We start from the raw sequence: 17,741 nt of genomic DNA, 5'->3' as shown, positions 1-17,741 counted from the left end.
TAGTGGGTGACAACCTAGGAATAAAAGGTTATGCACGATGTGCACAGCACGGCTGACAGACAGTGACGAAGAAGAACGAGGAGGACAAGCGCTTGTCATTTTTCGTCTTCGTTTGTCAACCGCGCAACGCACGTCGTAATGGAACACCAGCTAGCAAAGTCCCGCACCTCTCTTCGTTATATGTACGCTGCCCAACCCAAACAAAATTTGTAGACATGCGCCAGTGAAATGCGTTCGTTTACTGATGCGAAAGCGTCATATGTGTACCATGAGGCAGGAAATTAAGCCAGCGTTGCCCGCAACGAGAGATAACAAAGATAATATTCGTCAGTGCCGTCAACAGCGTCTTGTGTGCCACCAGTAGCAACGCTACATTAAAGTTGGAACAAGTCAGAGTAAGGGGAGTTAAGGTGGAGTAAAGTGGAATGAAGGTGAATTAAAGTGGATTAAGGTTGGTACAAATTAGAGCCACGTGGATTAAGGTACAGTTGTGAAGGATACGTGGTAACGTATGACGTCATGTATCACGGTCGTAACCAGTTAATTAGAGAAGTCATAATGCCTTCGCATTCAAATCCCGGAAAGTTACTTAAATGACTAAACTCGGACGTCGAGCCCTGTTCAAAATGGCTGTTTTCATCGCACAGATCTATCTCGGTGTCACTGGTTTGAAGATGAAACCTGAACGTCCTGGCTAATTCTGTGGGGGATCCTGATGTCAGCGCTCTTGTAAATGTTGTATTTCAACTCGAACCAACGGGCTTTTACATTGTAATTAGCCTAACATTTACGTCAGCAGAGCAATTTGTCATTAAGCTGTGAGCAGATTCCAGCCGGCTCGGCTCTTTCTCAGAGGTGAAGGGCAGGTGCGCTGCGTTTTTGTGGGTCCAGATTGTGCTGCATACTTAAAAGGTCGCCACCGACTACAGTGGCTTTCAACACAAGCACACAACGAGGCGTTTTGAGGACGAGCTTCAAAGCGTCCGAGTTCACGCGCTTATACAACAGCGGGCCTTCCCGCTTTCAAGAGAGATGACGCGGTCGACCAGCGGAGCCGGCCGTTTCCCACAGACGCGACGTGTCCGGAACCTCTGGAGGCGTAATGGAAGGGCCAGGCAGGACGGGGTGGGTGCGACGATGTGGCGCCTTGCTTTGACCGTTGGCGGCGAACGGGGCGTGGGGAGATGAATGATCGCCGGAGGCGGGCGAAACGCGCAACCCGAGAGCAAACAGGAGAAGCAACCGCCCTCCCGCGGCGCAGAACATCGACTACAGCCAGCAGCAGTAGTAGTGGCGGTAGTTGCAAGCTCTTTCTTCTCCTGGAAATGCGCGAGCGAAACTGAGAACTGGTCGGCGCTGCTTTGGTACAGCGTTGTAGGGCCATCTAGTGGCAACAATTCAAATCACACTCACTCCTATCACGGCCTCCGCGATTCAAACGGACGTCGGACACCTCGGAGGCTGTGTTTCAATAAATTCATTAAAAGCTGCTCACGCTGTGTGGTTGCGAACTTGGCTACTTGAAGGCGACAGCGTACAGTTTTTGGGGCGAAGCAGCACAGTGGGCGAGTATGGCTCTTTATTAACATTATTTTTTTGCGTGTTATTACGTTAGCGTTAGGAGTGTCAAAGCGGAAAATGTGTGCGAATGTTGGAATGTGGTCACGTGGCAGAGCTCGGAAGGTGATGAAGAGCTCAAAAGAGCTGTATGTATGTATTGTAATAAAACTGGCGCAGTCGACAGGATTGTTTCATGTATGTATGTATGTATGTATGTATGTATGTATGTATGTATGTATGTATGTATGTATGTATGTATGTATGTATGTATGTATGTATGTATGTTTTAACAGATGGTGGTCTGTCTGCTCCTGATTTCCGTCAGTCGCGTTTGGCTCCTCGAAGTCGTAGGACGTGGCTGAGTGAGCTCCTGCACTCCGCACTGTGATGAACACGCATTAGGCCATGGATACGGGACCTCCAAGGGGTACGACGAGATTATAAATCATTTCTCTCGCATTTGCCGCTAAAACGCCACAGAATTTTTTACTTCGCCGCATTCCCGATAATTTTGTTTCACGTGTGTGAAGGGAAGTGAAAGCAGGGTGATGGGAGGAAAATGCATGGAGGGCCAATGACCGAGTTTCATATTTGACGCTTTTAAAGTGCTTGAAAGTGAAGTTCAGATGGCGGCCCAATTAGGATAATCAAAGTCAACTGCTCGAATATTGTGCGTTGTATGTTTGCAGAAGCATAACCACACTTAGATGCGAAGTGATTTCTTCCTTAGCACGTTGCAGCTGAAGCAAGAAGAAATGCAAGTAATCTTTAACTCCAACCCACCCCATACTTTCTCAAGCGATTGAACGAAAATTAGCGTGTTACTTTTTCATTATGTGTCTAGAATTCTGCACATATGAATAAGCCTCGAACCATTTTTGCTGATTTGATGTGTAATTTTGTGAGTTAGGCTGAGCAGCATACGTGGTTTATTAGCTCACGTACACTCCACACTTCATTCACATTTGTTGTGCACTTAGCTACTTTATCTCGTTCGCCTTACTATGTTTCATGCAGGGTGTCAAACCGAAAAGAAGAAATCCCGGTTCAGTTCGAGTTCAGGTTCAACACTCTCCGACTTCGTTCCGGTTCAGTTCAGGTTCGGATGCATAACAATTTGTAACGGTTCGCAAAGAGATTCGGAGCTCTCCATATTACCCTGTCCCATGACGACATGGTGTACAAAGCTATCGACATGTCCGCATGTCGCAAGCGCTGTTTTCGTCAGAAGGAGGAAGAAATGGGCTTCCTAGCCCATGGGAGTAAGCAGTTCAGGTTTTAAGATGAATATATAATAGTTTAATGCTATTACATGGCAGGCCATGTGATGCGTAGGGCAGAAAACCGGTGGACCATCCTACCAAACAAAACACCAGACCATACTACAGATAGCACCGCTGGATTGTGACGGGTTCACAAAATACAAAATTGTAGTATTACCCAGCTCATACACCGAGCATATTCGGAGAGCATTTCGTATGCATAGCATAATGCCGAATTTCTTCAATATCTTTAGTGCTGATCTAGCAACGCCAGCATACTGTGGTGCTAGTGTTCTAGCATTAGGCCTGTTTTTTGCCAAAAACTACGAAGTAGCCCACCCCAAGCTTGAGCCGATCAGCCATCAGCAATGCAAGCTTATGTGCTAAGATGCATCTGACTGCATGAAAAGGTAGGCGCTTACTACTCACCATTGTCCAGCAGCTTTGCCGGTGGCTCGCAAGTTTCCCCTGCGCAGAACTGTAGTACGCTTCCGAGCAATTTACGCAGTCCAGTCTTCCCAGTGCTGTCGCAAATCAGCATGGAGTACGCGTTCAATTGTCTCCCACCGATACACTTCACCAAAACGCCCGCTCCGTACTCTGGCAACACTACAGAATTGGCCACACTCGTCGTTCTTGCACCGTAGAACACAGCACTTGCCGATATTAGTTGCACTTGTGGTGTAGATGACCCGCCAGTCTGCGGATCCTCCCCTGCTTCTACAAAACTTTCAAGCCAGGAGCTGCGCGCGGACAGCAAGACAGCGGCACTGGCGACTATCGGGACCATCGAGACTGGCACGCTATCGCACTTCTGTGCGAGGAGGAAAAGCAGAGGGAGGGACGAAGGCGCGAATGCTGAAACAAGAAGGACGCAGCGGCCAGCTGAAAGTGTTCAGAAGAGTATTCTTTTCGTTGGACTGTACAGTTGGTGAAACGTTGCCGCCTGGGTGGCAGGCGTGAACGTACGCGCATCTCTGTAGGTGTGGCTGTTCGCACTTGCCGCGCACGTGGCGAATTTGGCGGAGCGCTGCCACCTGACGAGACGCCACTATGACAGAAGGCCCAACGTCGCAGCTTTGCCCTGGCACCGATCGATCAATCAATCAATCAATCAATCAATCAATCAATCAATCAATCAATCAATCAATCAATCAATCAATCAATCAATCAATCAATCAATGTTTATTTACTCAATTCGGTAAATACGGCCAACTCACAGCTACCGGTTCCTTGAAGCAGCTTTGCCATTTCAGGTGTACAGCAATGTGTATACATAGCAGGGAGTTTTCGTTACAACTCTGCACACACACAAAAAATCTTGTTGTGATCGAAGGCGGTGCTCTTCATTAGCAAGTCTTTTCCCAGTTACAATTATTATTACTTTTCTTTTTGTTAGCACTGGAGAAAAGCAATGCTTAAGGTTTGTCTCGACCGCCTTGTCCGAGTACATGTACGTGCAGACACCTTTATCACTCGACAATGCAGCGAGCAGCCAAGTAGCTTGTGCTGCAGTAATAAAACAAAGTCCGGCACTTTCGCTCTGCCAAGGGTCTGTATGCAGAGTGCCAGTCGGGCAGAGTGAGTGACAAGGTCGACTATAGGTGCGGCTTGAAGAACTTCAAAAAGATGCGTTCAATCGTGTCGACGTCGTAACCGCTGTCGATGTACACTGCACCAGCCACAGACTGAAGAAAGTTATGGAGGAAGCTGTTCTGTTTGTTGCCGGTCGCCCCGGCTGATGACGCCTGGATAAGAAAGAACGTTAAGGTGAAGGCGTGTTGTCTCAAGTACCGTCAATAATATTCAATGACTATATAACGTGTCGAAATTTCCGGAGTAACTAGGCACGCGACCGTTCCATCAAGATCGCCCTCGGTATAGGCACCGCCAATTTTAACCTCTTTATGAACACCGTTTCATCACCATGCTCGTCATTACCTACCATGATGTTATTGTTCACCGCCATACCGGTAACGTCACCATCGCAGGTGGTCACTGCAGTCGCAGGTAACCGCTCTGAGGCCCTTATTTTGTACTTACCACGATCATGCCGCGTGGTAATAGTGATTTCCCGGGCAAACGTAGCGCTCGCGGAACCTCATTGAAGTCTACAAACTGACTACATTTCCGGACTTCTTTTTCTCACGCTTCTCTCTCGTGCTTTGTAGGTACTGCGGGTTCAGACAACAAAGGCATGGAGTCTATTGCAATGCGAACGACGCCCGAGGGCGCTGCAATGGTGGGGTCATTTTGCTGAAGCCAGTGATCCATTTCGCCGATGGTTGTCGTGGCAGCGCAATGTTCACGTAGTGGTGGAATGAAATTCTCGATTTATTATGTTCTTTTTTGCATTGGCTAAAGATCCATATACCCTTTAAAACTTGGAAGAAATACTGGCAGTGTTCAGAGCGCCCTAAATAAATAATTCACTATAATGCTTCTTATTACAAGCCACATCTATCTATCTATCTATCTATCTATCTATCTATCTATCTATCTATCTATCTATCTATCTATCTATCTATCTATCCATCTATCCATCTATCCATCTATCCATCTATCCATCTATCTATCTATCTATCTATCTATCTATCTATCTATCTATCTATCTATCTATCTATTGATATGTCGCACTAGGCTTAAAGACACTGACATCGATCAGACATAACGCCGCAAGCACCGCAGCTTTATTGCAGCCTGTGTCCGTGTGTTTCGCTGCTCACGTGTCATGATGACCATGGCAGTGCCGATGAAGGCACGATGAAGATGACGATGAAGTTGGCGATACATAACTTCTTCCCCTCTTACAGGTCCAAGCGTTCAGGAGGCCGTCGCTGTCGGGTCGATCTTCGTAACGGTGGCGGGCTATCCGTCTGGGCCACTTCCGGACTATGTCGCGACGTGATTGGAGTGCTATCTGCAGGGTTTACGGCTACCCTTTGTGTCGAGAAAGAGTCTGAGACAGTTCGACGTCTCACCTGGTCCAAATGTCGCCGCTGAATTCCTTTCCCGGAATCAACAGTGACCATTCTGGACCCCAGTTGATCTCGCACTACTCCTGGTATCCACCTGCGACGACTTGTTCGGAAATCGCGCATCCAGACTGGGTCACCTGCCTGAACTGGAGACCCTCCAACTCGTGGTTGGATTTCTGGTGACCTTTCATCGGGAGCGATACAGTCCAGCTTTGTTCTTATTTGGTACCCCAATAAGAGCTCCGCCGGCGACTTTCCATCCTTGACGGGCGTTCGGCGATATCGACATAAAACCCGCGCTATGCGTATTTTGAGGTCCATTCCGGGGTTCTTCTTTAGTCCTTCCTTGAGCGTACGCACAGCTCGTTCGGCTAACCCATTCGACTGTGGATGATAAGGGGCTGTTGTGAGTTGTTGCACATTGTTCCGTGCCAGAAACTCACGAAAAACTTTGCCCACAAATTGTGGCCCGTTATCAGAAACAAAGGTTTTTGGAAGGCCGAACCGTGCAAATATTGATCTTAGCGCGTTGGCCGTGGTTTGCGACGTGGCAGTTTTCATTGGAATGGCTTCCATCCATTTCGTTTCCGAGTCGACGACGACTAAGAATATTTGTCCGTCCAACGGGCCTGCGAAATCTGCGTGCAGCCGGCTCCACCTTTCCCCGGTGGCTGGCCAGGCCAAAGGTATCTGTGCTGGTGGCATCGCTGAAGCCTGCGCACATGTGGAACATGAGTTCACCAGTCGCTCTATTTCGGAATCCAGTCCCGGATACCAAAACAACGTTCTCGCTGATGTTTTCGTGGCTGTCATGCCGGGGTGTGTCTCGTGCAAAAGACGCAACACACGCCTTGCCGCCGCCAGGGGTAGAACAATGCGATGTCCCCAGTACACCAAATTATGGCTGACTGTAAGCTCTGTTCTTCTGTTGAAGTACGGCCGGAGATGCTCATGGCCCTGCGGAAGATATGACGGCCATCCCTGGGAAATCCATTTTTTAACCTGCAGAAGGCTGGTGTCTCGATTAGTCAGATGTTCAACCTCGCGGGCGCAAAGCGCTGTTTCCTCAAGAGAGTGGGCATACAAAACGTGCTCGTCGGCAGCTAAGTCCCGCGGCTCCTCCATTACTGGCAAGGGCAACCGACTGAGGGCATCAGCATTGGAATGGTCACTGCCCTTCCGGTACTGCAATGTGTAGTTGTAGTTGCCAAGAAACAAGGCCCAACGCTGTATTCTTGCGGCTGCCATCGGTGGTATGGCTTTACCTGGATTGAATAAACCAGTAAGAGGCTTGTGGTCTGTTACTAAGACGAACTGATGTCCGTACAGGTAGTCTTTAAACCGGGCGACGCCGAATACCAGTGCCAAAGCTTCTTTTTCTAACTGCGAGTAATTGCGCTCGCTCTTGGTAAGTGTCCTGGACCGGAATCCGATGGGGTAGTCAACACCATTCACGCGGTGCGACAAAACGGCCCCAATGCCTACTGATGATGCATCGCACTCCAGCCGCAGTGGCTTATCCGGGTCGAAGTGAGCCAGAAACTTGGAAGCCACAATTGCCTGCTTAACTTGCTGAAATGCTTTCTCCTGTTCCTGGCTCCATTGCCACTTGACTCCTTTGGATAAGAGAGCATGTAGCGGAGCTAGCATGGTGGCCAGGTTGGGCAGGAACTTGCCATAGTAATTTATGAGACCGAGAAAAGCTTTCAGCTCACTCACCGAGGTGGGCTTTGGGGCTTCAACAACGGCTTTGATATTGTCGTCCTTCGGTCGCAGACCCTTCGCGTCGATACGATGACCGAGAAATGTGACTTCGTCTTGCCGAAACTTGCACTTTCCCTTGTTCAGTCGGAGACCATACTCCCGCAGCCGCTGCAGCACGGTTTTGAGCCTAGATGAATCATGTTTTTTCTCGGCGATGATAATGTCATCCATGTACACCTGCACTCCAGGAATATCCCCCAGCAGTCCGTCCATTCGCCTTTGGAATATGGCTGGAGCAGAACTTACGCCAAACGGTAATCTATTAAAACAAAAAAGACCCTTCTGGGTGTTGAGGACTGTTATCTTCTTTGCTTCCTCATCCAATGGCAACTGGTTGTAGGCTTGACGCAAATCCAAGGTCGTGAATACTTCGCCACAGTTTAACCTAGCGAAAATGTCGTCCACTCGAGGTAACGGGTATTGTTCTACCACAGTGGCCGCATTCACAGCCATACGGAAGTCTCCACACAGTCGGAGGGACCCATCACCCTTCAAAACGGGTACCACAGAGGTTGCCCATTCAGCGGTTTTTACCGGCGTCAAAACGCCTTCCGCGACCAGCTGATCCAACGATTCAGACATCTTATCTCTGAGAGCGTAGGGTACAGTACGGGCCTTAAAGAACCGTGGACACGCGTTTTCTTTCAATTGAAATGTGACCGGTGGTCCTTTGCACAGGCCGAGTCCCGGAGCAAACACGTCGGCATATTCGTCAAGCAGCTGTTGCAGACCTGTGCTGACAGCCTGTATTCCAGCCGGTTGCAGATTCGCTACCACATTCGACAACATTGCCACTCCAACTTCATTAAATGCCTTGATGGTGTCTCTGCCGCACAAAGATGGTCCGGAGCTGTCGACCACTATGACAGTACCAGGAATATCTTTCCCGTCGCACGTAGCGGTCATGCTAAGCTGGCCGACAACTGGAAGTTCTCCCAAGAGACAAGAGAGCTTGAGCTGTGAACTCTCCAACGGAGGCCAGAGCTGCTTGCACTTGCGGAACACCGTTACGGGAATGACGCTTACAGGTGACCCCGTGTCCACCAACATAGTGAGCGGAACGTTATTCCAACTGATGTCCTTGTAAATAGGCCTAACCTTGCGGATACTGGCTGCGTGATGGAGAACCGCTGTAATCGTGTGCAAGGCGTCGGTGTCGTCCGAGCTTGTGTCCTCTCCGGCTGCCATGGCGTACGAACCCTGGCGCCGTTGTCTTGCTGGATAAGATCCCTGCCGACGGTCACTATTTGTGCTCGACAGGCACATCCGACGTAGATGTCCTCGTTTTCCACACCGGTGGCACACCGCGCGAAGGTGTTTGCACTCGTCCTCAGCATGCGATTCTCCACACCTTCCACACACGTCGCGTTGTTCCGGCTTGGGAAGTCGCTTCGAGGAATGGCGCTTTTGTCGGGCAAAATGTACTTCTGAGTGCGCCGAGTTCATGCTCCTGGCATTTTCAACAGCTCTCTGTGCCGAGACAGCAAAGTCTTCAGCCTCTTCTAAGGTGAGCTTCCGTCGCGTCAGTAAATGGCGCCGAACGTCTTCATCCAGCACTCCGCAAACGATTCGATCCCTCAACATGCGCTCCAATGACGTGCCGAAGTTACACTTCTCAGCTAGGCGTCGAATGTCCGCAATGAAGTCCTGAGCAGCTTCCCCGTCTTGTTGCGAACGCATGAAGAAAGCATAACTTGCAGCGATCTCGTTGACCTCCGGAGCATAGTGATCTTCCAGATACCCGACGACTTCCTCATAGCTCAGTTCATTCACCTTTTTTGGTTGACACCGGCCCTGCACCACACGCACTGCCCTGTCCGTGAGCGAAGCGATGAGCAGCGCTCGCTTCTTCGTTGGGTCCACGATGCTATGAGCCTCAAAGTACGCCTCCAGGCGAACGCGATACGTAGGCCACGTACCTTCTGCATCGGCAAATTCCGGTGGCCGTCCAGCACTCATGCTGACGCGGTTCTTCTCACCTAGCGACGCCAGGCCTCGTCGCCACGGATATGTCGCACTAGGCTTAAAGACACTGACATCAATCAGACATAACGCCGCAAGCACCGCAGCTTTATTGCAGCCTGTGTCCGTGTGTTCCGCTGCTCACGTGTCATGATGACCATGGCAGTGCCGATGAAGGCACGATGAAGATGAAGTTGGCGATACATCATCTATCTATCTATCTATCTATCTATCTATCTATCTATCTATCTATCTATCTATCTATCTATCTATCTATCTATCTATCTATCTATCTATCTATCTATCTATCTATCTATCTATCTATCTATCTATCTATCTATCTATCTATCTATCTATCTATCTATCTATCTATCTATCTATCTATCTATCTATCTATCTATCTATCTATCTATCTATCTATCTATCTATCTATCTATCTATCTATCTATCTATCTATCTATCTATCTATCTATCTATCTATCTATCTATCTATCTATCTATCTATCTATCTATCTATCTATCTATCTATCTATCTATCTATCTATCTATCTATCTATCTATCTATCTATCTATCTAAAAAAACTCAATGTTATGTTTCCTACTGTCATTCGAACTCGGTTTTTCTCCTAAATGCTTCACAATAATTCAACTTGATTCAGCGGTTGCCCAAACGAAGAACTTGTACGCTTTACATGTATATGACTAGGGAAATCCTTTTTTATGCTGAGGACACCATGCATGGTTTCCTTAAGAAGGTATGGGTAGCTCAAGGCCGATACAAATACAACGAAAATACACCTCGGTCACAGTGGCGATCGCTGTTAGACTGGATATCGCTGGCTCACCTGGGACCTCGCCACGTCAGCGAACGTAGTCATGGACGTCTTCTCGGGTCCTTCGTCGAGGAACACGTAGTGGTCGAGACCATTGAGGGCCGCCACACGCGCCAGCGCCTCCTGACGGAGCAGCCGCGTCCTGGTGTCGTGCAGATCCTGATTGCTCTTAAGGGTGCCGTTCTTCACCATGTCTCTGGAGAGAGGAACCGAAACAAAGAAAATACAACAACACTAATCCGTGAAGATTTAGCTGTAAATGCTAGAGGTACGCGTCAACATCACGTTCCACTTCGTTGAGGTCCTTGAGCCATGATTTAATCGCATTCCCCGGATTGCAAAGCGCTGTTCAGCATCTTACTCGAGGGCGAAGTGCAACTGATGATTGTACGAAGCAGACCACAGTCAGTTGCACTATATATATATATATATATATATATATATATATATATATATATATATATATATATATCTGGGTCATTCCATCTCAAGTGCACTAGGTGTTTTGTCGATCATCGCAGATTCTGCTGAAAAAAAATACTATTTTACCTCAATGTGGGAAGTAATTATTCAAGCGATTCCTATCTGAAGAGAGTGTCTCATGCCGTGAGGACTCTTCGAAGGTCACGCACACAAGGGGAAACTGTTTCGGGCAGAAAAAATTCTACAAAGTTATTACTTTGACCTATTACGTCGAAATTTGTTCTATATTCTACAGGCGGCACTGTTTCACGACTACTGTCGTTTAATACTTTTTGTTTTAATTTACGTTATTTTTTGTCATGAGAAAGAGTGGACAATTGCCGCACATCTACTATTTTTCAGACAGAAAGCTCATTGTTCCATCAGGAATATATTCACAACATGAGCTTGCTATTTGTGTATACTAGATGACGAAAAGCTTCTGGTAAGAAATAAACATTTCTGTTAATATCGCGACAAAAATGAAAAAAAAAGAAAGATATGAATTTCTGATCCAATTTGTGGCTCCATTTTCACAATGTAGTGGTCCCAGCATAAATATTGCCTAATCAGTGTTGCATGGGATGCTTTGAAACCACTTTATTTAGAATGCTTTAAGAGAGTAACTTTTGTTTAAATGAGACATTTTTTTTTTGAAATGCACCATCATGTTTCGCCTTCACTGAACAACACTGAACAACGTTTGAGCCCGGCTAGTTTCACTTGTTTACTTTCTTTGTTTTTGAAAACAAGGTCTTCTCTGGCGACTTGAGATTGATTTCAGGTTCGTGGGGTCTGGCTTTCTGGCCACTTTCGTCTCTCGTAAATTAGATGATTTGAGGCCTTCTACTGAACGTGGGACAAGGAAACACGCGCCCCCAAATTAAACTTACAAATAAAAAAAAATGTAAATGAACTAAATACGCATTATAACTTCTTCGTACATAGCTCCGGCTTTAACTTCGTGTTTCTTTTTCTTACCGAGCATCATTTCATTCATGTCCTTCTCTTTGAATAATCCGGCACAAGGATTAGAGTTGTACTATCTGCAACGGGTGATTTAAAATAATCGGTTAAAGTCTTTGCAAAAAAACCCTAGAAATTTGCTATAAAAATTTATAGGGAGAACCCTGGCGCTGCGATCTTTCTGCTTCCACAGGAATTATACGATTACTACGTGGTATTGACATGTCTTCGTACTTGTGGCTTTCGACGTTCATGTGGCTTTAGTTACTACCCTTTGTCTTGGATTATTGGTTTAAATTTGGAAGCAACCGTACATTTCTAAATCAAAAAGCCAGTAAATTCTACTGCAAATTATGATACTTACAGCACAATGAACTTGACGCAAAGGAGCAATTTGCAAAGTCGCAATGCCGTTTGATCCCATCAGAGGTGAAGTTTAGGCAAATCCTTTTGCTGTAACCATCATTCATATGCCGGCTCAACCACCATGCATGCTTGTACTGACACTAGCGCCATAGATCTGTCTAGTATTTTTTTTTTTTTTGTGGGGAACTCTATGTTAACGGCCGGTTTCCACTATCTTATCACGAACAAGTTCTCTTCGGTTGAGCACAACGCAACCTTCCTTAACTACGGCATAACTGGCTGTGGCCTCCGAGATGCACGCACTTACGTTCCCACTCTCGGCGTTCGCGTGACCGCGCAAAATCCCGCGCAAAATCTCGCACAGATTACTGAGGGCTAATGCTCCGAGGTAATACTCTAGATGACATAAGGAGAAAAAAATAAATGGAGCGGGGCAGGCCATGTGATGCGTAGGGTAGATAACCGGTGGACCATTAAGACTTACAGAATGGGCTCCAAGGAAAGGGAAGCGAAGTCCAGGGCGGCAGAGAATTAAGTGGTGTGATGAAATGAGGAAATTTGCAAGCGCAAGTTGGAATAATCTAGCGTAAGAGAGTGGTCGTTGGAGATCGCTGAGAGAGGTCTTCGTCCTGCAGTGGACATAAAAATAGATTGATGATGATGATGATGATGAGGAGGAGGAGGAGGAGGAGGAGGAGGAGGAGGAATGCCCCGCGAGCCTCTCAAATCCTCTTATTCTATCTTGCTCAATACATAGTGAGCGCCTCGGCATGAGCAGCCTTGATGATTTGAGCTAGCTACGAGGGTTTACTGGTCAGTTGCCTGCTGCTGATTCACGCCCTACGTGACCTGGTTGGTTAAAAAAAAAAGAAAGTTCTGTGTGAAACATGAGTGGCGCTGGCTAAGACTCCCACACTAGTACACTTGCTAGTACACACTAGTACTAGTGCCCGTATACATAATTACCCCAAAAAAAAAAGTGAGCGAGAGGACAGCCGCCGCGTGGTAGCATAATTGACGAAGCACCGCACGCGCATTGCGAAGGTTATTTTTTTTTTCGTCCACTTTCATTTCTCTCTACCTAATTGTTTGTACATTTCAATAAATATCAAAGTCAATTTTCTCCATGTTTTCGCTCCCTTTATTGTTACCTAGGTTCTATTGTTGTAACTAACAAAGATTACGCCCACCCTTTACTCCAGTTGACATCTAGGTAATGCCAAACATGCTCGGTATGATAGAAAAAAGAAAAGGTCGTTACGAATACTCTCATTTCAGTCAACTGACAGAAACGATTCGTGTGTACTGGTCCTTTATGCAAGATTAAGACATCAGCACGTAGGTATGAAGGGAAGGTGACGTCAGCCGCACGTGTCGCGCGTTCATGCGTTGCAGTACTGCGCCACCTCCGGGGGCCGGCTTACGAAAAAGCGTCAGATAGACGAGACACAAACTCGGGTTGACTCGGACAAGAATGCTTCGCATTAAACACTCTAGCCCGTGACTTCCTCTTCAACTACTTGGAACTTAGTGGAGGAGTTGCCTTCACAAAGGCATACTCTACGTTAATTCGAGTGACCGACAGTGCAGCGTGCGAGGCCTGCGACACCAAAGAAAATATCAACCACCTGCTGTCTCACTGTCCACTATAGGCCCCAGAAAGACAAGAACTTGCTAACGCTCTCCAAAAACTGGATAATCGGCCGCTTTCTGTGCAGGTGCTGCTGGAGCACCGCCCCCATCGCTCGTCGGCCCATAAAGCGGTGAAGGCACTCTTGTGCTTCTGGAGGACGACGGGCTTGTGTGAACGTCTGTGACTACTAATGCGATAACTATTAGACCACACGCGTCAGCGAACTCACCGCTAATTTCCCTTCTTTCCTTCCCTCCTACCTCTCCCTGTCATCTTTGTTTTCCCCTTTCCCATTTCATCGGTGTAGGGTAGCCAACCGGACGTTATTATGGTTAACTTCCCTGCCCCCTTCTGCTTTTCTCTTTCCTTCCTCCTAGTGGCTCGCGTGTCGGGCTCTAAGTTGCATCATGTTTCCGTCAGGAGTCCCTGCGGCGGTGATTGGCAAAGCGCTGCTTTTTCTTCCTTTGTCGTGGGGTGACGTCGGACGCTGAGAGCGAGAAGCTGGCCTAACGAGGGCGACACGATAACGACGTGACGCCGATGGCGTTACGCAAGAAACGATACCGAACAACTGACTTAGAAACATCGAGCTTTCCAAGTTCCTATAGCTGCTGCCGCAGAAAAAAAAAACTAAAAAAAATCAGCGGATCGCACGCACTCTGGGAATCGATGTAAGCGAAGCTTTGCGAGCTCTTTGCTTTGACTGACGTGGCCGAAGCGTTAAACTTTTTCAATGAATTTTATAATTATGTGTATACATTCTATACCCACGTTCTATATATATATAGGTTAGCACTGTCTTCTGCATCCTCAGGGGCTGCAGTGCTAACCTTTCCCTTCTTCATGAAGAACCACTTGTCTTTCTCGTGGCAGAAGTGTTAAGCGTTAATGAAATTATGGGGCTCTGCATAATTCAGATAATTATTATACAATTGTATGCATACATTGCATTCATACATTCGCGGCCTGCACGACGTTTCGCTGCGCAGCGAAGACGCTCCTGCTCCGCGCGACGCTTCTTTCGGGCCTGGGTGTCCTCGACGCTGAGTGCACGCTTTGGAGCCATTTTGTTGGCACATGTTTACGTGCTGCTTCTGCGTACGTGGCCATCATGCTGCTGAGACGTCAGCTCCAAACGCTCTCTTCAGGCTATGACGATTGTAATGTTTACAATGTCACAGCCCAGCACGTACGCGACCTCCACAGCCCAGCACCTGCATTCTTGTCGTATGGGAAAGCAAGAACAACGCGTGCCATACAAACAAACTGTGAAACGCTGCCGCGGCGGCGCCGGCCAGATTGGACGAATGGATGGATGCTATGAGCGTACCCTTTGAAACGGGATGGTGGCTAGCGCCACCAGGTTCTTATTATCTTGCCTAATGTCCTACCTATATTAAAAAAAAAGAATTCCCAGCATCAAGCTTTCGTAACCGCCATTGGGAACTTTGTTTTTGTATGCGTCCGCGTTGTTTGTAATCTCCCTACTTTTCTGCCACCAAACTTCCATTCACCTATAATTCCTATAGCGGACATGTTTACTTTCCCCCTGCTTTCCTTGAATCCAAGGGCTTCAAGGGGGCCAGGTGAGCCTAAACCGATCGCTGGGTAGCTATCTTCACATTCTAATAAAACACATTCCATCGTTTCTGTAGCTTTCCCAAAGCATACGCATGCTTCTGCGTCCTTGTTGTACCTCGTTTTGTAACGAAAAGAAAGAAGAACCAGCGAAAACCAAGACGTAGGACCCGAAGGAGGCGCGCGCGCGCACACACACACACACACACACACACACACACACACACACACACACACACACACACACACACACACACACACACACACACACACACACACGCACACGCACACGCACACGCACACACACACGCACACACACACGCACACACACACGCACACACGCACGCACACACACGCACGCACACACGCACACACGCACACACGCACACACGCACACACGCACACACGCACAAACCGGTGGCTGTGTGTGTGTGTGCCTCCTTCTGGTCCTGCGTCTCGGCTTTCGGTGCTCCGCACCCCCCCCCCCCCCCCCCCCCCCCCGCCCGCCCGCTTTAAGCATGAACCAACTGGCCCAGCAATTCGCGCTTCTCGCTTTATAAGTACCCGTTCTAAGGAGTCCTGATCTCGTTTCGAAAAGTAAAGAGCTTCCCTTTGAGTGATCATAAAGTGTTCCTTCCCTGATTTCGTGTTTTCCGGGATGCGCGGAGGCGAGCGCCATCTGGTAGTGTTGCGAGAAACCCAGCTGCACGCGCTTGAGCCAGGCCACAACAGCAGCAGCGCCCGGAAAGTCGGGAGAAGAGGCAAAGAAAGCTTCGGTTTAAAAAAAATAAATAGGAAGTTAGATAGGCAGGCATGCCTAAATTGGAATGAAACAAGGTATACAATGGGGCTAGTTGACGACCACTTATTGCTAGAAGCACAAAACGGAACGGGAAGTGAGACAAACATACGAGAAGTACATTTATCTGCTCTTCGCACGTCGTGTTCTGGCTGGTGCTTCTAGACATGCATTTCATAGAAGAACGAAATGGCACCAAACGTTGGATGGGACATGCTTCCGGCCATTGATCATGTAAATTCACGCGCTTGCCCCCCCCCCCCCCCCCCCAGCCCGTCCAAACAGAAATGACATAAAAAAAGAAGGAAAGAGAGGAAGATAACATAAGGTGGAATAACTTTCATGCAACGTTAAATTAGCCTCCTCTAAACTGTATAGCTTGATGGATAGCATTCACCCTCAAAAAGGCATCCCGAGAAGGTGAGAGCGGCTAAAAGGGGCGCGAAACATGCACTGTGGGTCGCAATTATTTCTTGCTTCTCACGATACCGTTGCGCAGGTTAGAAAATAAAACGCGTTAGATAAAGGAAATGCAACGCAGCAGTTACATAAGAATGTAAATAGAGTGACACTAGCCCGCTAAGTTACTTCGCAAACCTGATACGCACTATTATCATTGTCGTCGTCGTCATCATCATCATCATCATCATTGTTGTTGTTCTTATTGTTATTATTATTGTTCTTGTTAAGGTTCAATAAGAAGACTAAAACAGACTATTAAAAGAAAGAAAGTAAAGAGGGCTTTCCCACTTGGAGCCTCTGATTGTGGAGAAGCCAGAGTTAATGAATAAGTTTTAGCTACGCACGAACAAAGGCACGGCATTTGATGCACGTCACAAGAAACTTAACGCTAGCTGCCACCTACGGTAAAATAGCGCAGTTTCTTTTTTGTCAGAACAATGGACTCACACGTAAAGTAGGCATTCGCCCTTTCTTAGAATTGCCCAAGAGATCTTGCTTGTGAGTCTCTGAGAGACGCCCACGATAATAACTTCGCCTTCTTTCCTTCTGCTGGATGCCACTAGAATAACCAGTACGTGAAGTATTTTTAGAGGGAGAGGAATTTATTTTAAAGTGGATAAGAACCTTAGATTTTAGAAACCCACTGTGTACACTTAAACTAATTAAATGGCTCGCGGTAGCTATTGTTCCGTGCTTTTTTTTTATACGAAAAGGTGCGCAATGAACGAAGCTATGAACCGAGACTCTAGTGCAGAACGATTTTCACAGATAGCGAAATTGCTCGGCTTATTTGGCACAGCTTTTGCTACTGTACATTGTCTTCATTCAAGTGACTATTTTACTATGTTACTATGTTACTATTTTACTGTGTGTTGAAGCTACAAAAAAGTTGTCACGAGCGTACAGTTGAATGCCAGCTAGGAAGGTTGAAATGGCATTACCATGCCATTAAAGGTATCAGAGCTGCACGAACCACGCATAAGCATAAAAATCGCCTGAAGTTACATGTTGCCTAAGATGAAAATAAAAAAATTGAGTGAGTAGCGTTTAATTGCATAAAGCCTAATTAACCACTTCACTAAAGCTTCGCATCACACAGTCTACAACATGTTCGTC

General features: G+C 47.2%; 1 protein-coding gene across 1 annotated transcript in view; it reads right to left on the bottom strand.

Annotated features, from left to right (window-relative positions):
* Positions 1 to 3,984: 3,984 nt before the first annotated feature.
* The window catches only part of LOC142557172 (uncharacterized), a 77,842-nt gene continuing 64,085 nt past the window's right edge, over positions 3,985 to 17,741 (bottom strand). The window contains exons 8-9 of the mRNA XM_075668838.1: positions 10,372 to 10,555; positions 3,985 to 4,570 (exon numbers count right to left, since the gene is read on the bottom strand). Of these exons, the coding sequence (XP_075524953.1) occupies positions 4,421 to 4,570; positions 10,372 to 10,555 (334 nt within the window). The 3' untranslated portion in view covers positions 3,985 to 4,420. The remainder of the gene's footprint in view (positions 4,571 to 10,371; positions 10,556 to 17,741) is intronic.

Source organism: Dermacentor variabilis, chromosome 9 (assembly GCF_050947875.1).
Source record: "Dermacentor variabilis isolate Ectoservices chromosome 9, ASM5094787v1, whole genome shotgun sequence".
NCBI lineage: Eukaryota > Metazoa > Arthropoda > Arachnida > Ixodida > Ixodidae > Dermacentor > Dermacentor variabilis.
Note: the sequence above shows the minus strand (reverse complement) of the source record. Positions and strands in the feature narration are given on the sequence as shown.